Source organism: Amia ocellicauda, chromosome 8 (genome assembly GCF_036373705.1).
Source record: "Amia ocellicauda isolate fAmiCal2 chromosome 8, fAmiCal2.hap1, whole genome shotgun sequence".
NCBI classification, from domain to species: domain Eukaryota; kingdom Metazoa; phylum Chordata; class Actinopteri; order Amiiformes; family Amiidae; genus Amia; species Amia ocellicauda.
Genome location: NC_089857.1, coordinates 21,296,448 through 21,301,883, shown reverse-complemented (window position 1 = coordinate 21,301,883; position 5,436 = coordinate 21,296,448). Strand labels below are relative to the sequence as shown.

The window sequence follows — 5,436 nt, the reverse complement described above, 5'->3', positions numbered from 1 at the left end:
GGGACGGACGCAGGTGAGAGAAACTGAGATGAACCCGAGTGACCCAGCTGTTGTACAAGTGGTTTGACTTCAGCTGCAAAGGAAAACACACTGTACTTATATCTATGCATCTGTCAATCAAACATATTGTTCATTCATTCATTTGTGGTGCATTGTCTGTACAGTTTAATGGTAGAAATTAAGTTAATGAAGAGGAAAAAAAAGGTTGTCTTTACCTGCACAGAATTATCATTGTTAGTCACTGATCAAATAATCAAATCTGTTTTCTTAATGTATCTGTACCAATATCTTTATTATTATTACTCATTTTCTCAGCAGACACCCTTATCCAGGGTGACTTACAATTGTTACATTGTATCACTTTATTTTCACTTTTATACAGCTGGGCATTTACTGGAGCAATCTACCTTGCTCAAGGGTACAACAGCAGTGCCCCCCACCTGGGATTGAACCCACACACCCCTCTGCTCCTCAGTCCAGAGACCTGACCACTAGTCCACACTGCTGTCCAAATTTGAAGTATGACAAAAAAAAAAATTGAAATCCTAAGAAGCACTTACTACTTAGATATTAGGCATTCTCTTTATTGGTTGCATGTGTGTATATTATCTTACAGAACAGAAATTACTATAAAACATTTCCATCAGAATTCAGCAAGTATATCACATCCAAGGACCTTACTCTCGACTCTGTCAGTAGAATTAAATCTTTCAGATGCTGAACATTTTGCAAATGTGCATATTTCATAACAACGATTGTTTCAAATTTCCCTTAAATTTCCTGTGTCCATGGTTACCATTATAACTGCCATTGTTCTGTTTTCCTGTCATTAGAAGTGTTCCCTTTCTTAAACTTGGCTAAAATAAATCAGTTCCTCTGTTCTTCATTTGAACGTGAACATTGTTTGGGATGCTTCCAAGCACAATGCTCTCATAAATTATGTCATATTGTAGTGCTGAGATGTTTAAAGAAAGGACAAGTATCTAAAAAGTATAATAAACTGCTCAACCAAATAATACTTTTAATATTATTTTTTATCATAGTCAATAAAATGCTAACTTTGTATGAACTGCAATCAACTTGTGACCTTGTACCAGTTTTAACCCAGGCAGCCACCAGTGTTTGTCTTAAAGGGCTGTTTCTCATAATCTCCAGAACACTGGAACTCTTCAGCATAAAGTTAGTATAATTTTGAATCATTTCCATTTCAATAAATACCAGCACAAAGGGAATTGTATTGTCACTTATTTCTGATGAGGACAGTTCTGCATTTTCATACATATCATATTTCAGCCCTCACTTACAGCACATATTTAATTTGTTTATCTTAACATAAATTTTTCAATATAATTTATTACCCACCATCCATTTAGTCATTGTGTCAGGGTATAAATAATAGTTAAAGGGAACCATAAGTCAGCTTCCAAAACATTTTTTAGTTAATTTAATTTTAAACCATTGGGCAAATAATGTGCCTTTTTTCATGAGATCTGACAAACATCACTGAGTATATATCAACAATTAGTGGAATAAATCAAGTTAATTATCATTTAATAGTTAATGTGCTGCACATTTATATTGTTCTGTATAATTTTCCTTATTTCCCATGATGACCATACCTGCAAAAATAATAATACAAAATTATTATTAGGAAGTTATCACACCACTAGCCAGCCCACTGCTGTACTCGGACGTGTTCAACAGATACTCCCCCGTTACATCCTCCTCAGCTCATTCTATCAGAATTGTTAGGTAGCATAGAAAAACAACACACAAAAATGTGGAATAATAGATCACACATCCTGAGATTGAGACCATGGTTATCTTCCTCCTTCTTCTGAACCAGAGTTTGCTTCACATACCACAATAATTAGATATAAATTATACTATTGATTTCAATCCTTTCAATGTGAATAAGTTTTCAAGATGTGTAATATTAAATGCTTGAATTATTCCTTCAATTTACTGAAGCTTTGCTGGCACCAAATATATCTGTGTGTGAACAGATAGGCAGGCAAAACACAGACAAATTATGACCTTGCAAACTGAGGAACTGCTCTGATTCGAGACAAACTGAGAAACCGCTGTGATTGGTTACGCTTGGGGTCTGAGACTGATGTGTGCACAGTATTGGAGAAAGCAGATCATTTCACTTATTTATTTATTTATTTATGAATTTGGGTTATTTATTTTTTCCAATCCTTTGTAATTGAATACAAATCATCTTATGACATTTACAGTACTGTATTGACCTTCAACAAACCTCACATTCTGCAATACCAAGTTTATACATACACATCAATAGAAAAGTGTTTTCTTTCTTACTAATATTTCACGGAAATAATACATACTATAATAGTATAATTCTAGTTATATACATATAATAATAGTTATATAACCTTGCAGAAAATTGCAGACAACATAGAATACAAATGTTCATGGACAGACATTATTAAATGTAAGGGGATTATTTGCGGATTACTTGCAAGTACAACAGTCCCGTATTTTATGACGCATCCTGATCGGAAAAATAACATGTACATTGCTTATAACTGTATTTAGGTTAGAATTAATTGGCAACACAAAGCAACCAACATGATGTGGGGACTTGAGCTGACCCTCGTGTTTAAATTGAATTTAACAACACTACTGCTACAGTATGTCCTTATCATGCTACTACTGGAACTATGACTAGGTTTCTTTTGAAGTAAACATTTCTGTTATATTAGCAACAATTTAAGTATATGCATCTTGCAGTGAAAACGACATAATGAAGCAGTGTCTCAGACTGTAAAAAAAAAAAAATCACTAGGAAATTGCAGATAACCGGAAAATTTCCCACAGTGGTAAAATACAAACATCACTACACACTGAACAGGGCAGTGAAGTGTGCATCTGAACTTCAACACTCTTTTTCAAGACCTTTTGATCCAGTAATTTCCAATGTGTCTCCAAGGAAGTGCTTTGTGTAGAACCACTTAGGTTCACTGAAATCACCCTGGCTAAGGGTGTCTGCCAAGAAATAAAAACTAAAAAATAATAATAATGTGAAAAAAAAAAAAGTAAATTCCTCCCCTTGGGTATGCATATCATGTTTGGAGTAAACATTTTTGAAAACCATCCACAATAGTTTAGATATCTGTGACAAAGAGATTGAAGATTGGCATAGAGAGGGACTGTTTGTGGTAGCGAGTGATTGTGAGTGTGTGTGTGTGTGTGTGTGTGTATCTATGTCCATCTGTACTCAATTATTGTCTTTCATCCATTGCTCCATCCACTGCACTATTTGTTCCAAGTTCCTCTCCAGGTCCTCAGGCTCGTTGCTAGGCAGCTGGTGGACAATTTCCTGCTTGTAAGACTCCATGGCCTCCTCATAGATAGTCTGAAAGATCTCGCACTGAATATTATCCTGAAGCTTCTTCCCCACGTAACCTCTGAAAGAGAAAGGTTAACAGCCTGTGAAGCAGGCAGAGCACTGACACTCACACACTGATGGAATTGCTGAATGTTAATATGTTGTGTGCTGTTGGTAGCTCAGTGAAGTTCTGATAAACATTTCTAACTAGGATTTTGTTTCCCCCTTCCTCTTTACATGATTTTATTGCAAAGTCAATGCTTATATATTAGTGTACTGGCGCTGCAGAGATATAATTAACATTAAGCCTTAAGAACCACATCTAACGTGTATGTCCTTATATTGTCAAAGTTGTCCAGGCCTTTATGTGACATATGCATCACCCTGGGTTCCTAAAGATTAAAACAGACACATTGGAGACAACACAGGAGTTTCCTTTATTCAGCTGCGAAGGCCACAACAGCCCAGCTATGACAACCCCATCACAAACTGTCAAGTTATATAAAAGTAGATGAACACAAAGCCATTGCCACTGACCTGTTCTCCAGCCGATCGTACAGAAAGGAGTTGTCAGTGCGAAGGACAAACACGATGTGGAACCAGCGTTCAGGGAAGAAATCACAGCCGTGGTAATCCACGATCACACCGCCCTCTGCCATCTGCTCCTCCAGCTCATCAACCACCTGCAACTCCAACACACAGTGCCCCCCACTTTCATTGAACACATGCTGACTGACAGAAAATATCTGACTAACTGGCTCGGTCTTTAACAATAGAAGGCCAACACACTACTGTGAAACTTGCATACAAGGGCACAAGCCCCAACATAAAAGACAGGATTTGCTCAATTATAGCAATGCACATTATTGTAAGAATAATGAACACTCAGCATTCTCATTTTACATGTTTGATTATTAACTGGAGCAAAATGCAAGAAAAGAAAGACACACAGTAGCAATATACAGTATCCCTCCCTCCCCAAAGGTTTCCTGTACAGTAAACTTCCCATACAGCTCAGCTCAGTAAAGGTACACATAATGTAGATGTTAGTTATAGTATACTACAGCATTTGTATTGCAAAACAATCTAGGAAGTGAACAATTAACTGGTATAATATTTGTAAAATGATACTCACCCTGTCCTCATCCAACACTGGACAATTATATTCTTCGTCAAACCCATCATACAGCTCCCCTGTGTTGTCAATGAAAAAGATGAATAGTTAGTATTAGCATTTTTAACCATACCACGCAATTGAATACACATTACACAAAACATGTTATTAATGTTACTTGTTATTGTGAAATGTCTGTGTGTCAGGTAAACTAAGTGTCTCACCTTCCTTCGCCAGATCCCCAACATTGATATAGGTCAGCCCAGTCCTCTGAGCAAGTTCTTTACCCAGAGTGGTCTTCCCAACTCCGGGGGTCCCTGTGTAAAAAGAAAATAAAAACGTCGTAAACTGCACCTGCATTAAAACAACAAAATGATACACACGTGCTATTGCATATACATACTTTACGTTACAGGGATACAATGAGATTCTTCGTGTGATGCAGGGTTCCCGAAAATGTTTGCCAAGTTTATTTTAAGATAAAATCCCGAAACATGTTTTTAGCATTTCGAACTCCGACTGCGAAGAGATGCCAGGGCCGTGCATCATGTTTATTAGGTAAATAACACATCACTGACCAGTCAGGCGAGTGAGAAATGTGTCTCTAATCATTTAACAATACAGCAGCTGCAGCAGGACTTTTTTTCCCCTCTGTCCGGTATGTTATTACAGTGCTTGGCAAGACTCACCTGTCAGGAGGATATTCGGTCTCTTCACCATTTTAAAAACGGTTCTACCTACACGTGACGCCGAAACAGCGTGCACTGACTTTTGAAGTAAGTTAGGACTTTGCAGAGACGTCAGCGTGCTCGTTTTTACAAAATGTAAGGCAGGTAAATATATAACTATGTACCGTGTATAAATACAACTAGATTGGACACAGCGACAAAAATTAAATGATGTTTACCCGAGAAACCCTGTCGCAGATTGACTTACTGGAATGGGCACTACGAAGGCGGTGACGGTG

At 37.3% G+C, this 5,436-nt stretch overlaps 1 protein-coding gene across 2 annotated transcripts; it reads right to left on the bottom strand.

Moving 5' to 3' along the window:
* Positions 1–2,147: 2,147 nt before the first annotated feature.
* Positions 2,148–5,398, bottom strand: ak6 (adenylate kinase 6). 2 transcript variants are annotated; one of them, XM_066710663.1, is made up of 5 exons: positions 5,159–5,398; positions 4,694–4,786; positions 4,491–4,549; positions 3,893–4,038; positions 2,148–3,434 (listed from the first exon to the last, which is right to left on the bottom strand). In XM_066710663.1, the coding sequence occupies exons 1-5, from the start codon at positions 5,187–5,189 to the stop codon at positions 3,245–3,247; spliced, it is 519 nt and encodes a 172-aa protein (XP_066566760.1). In that variant the 5' UTR covers positions 5,190–5,398; the 3' UTR covers positions 2,148–3,244. The 2 variants fall into 2 exon arrangements, with proteins under 2 accessions (XP_066566760.1, XP_066566759.1); XM_066710662.1 differs by having other exon boundaries at positions 3,893–4,048; positions 4,492–4,549.
* Between the last annotated feature and the right edge of the window lie 38 nt (positions 5,399–5,436).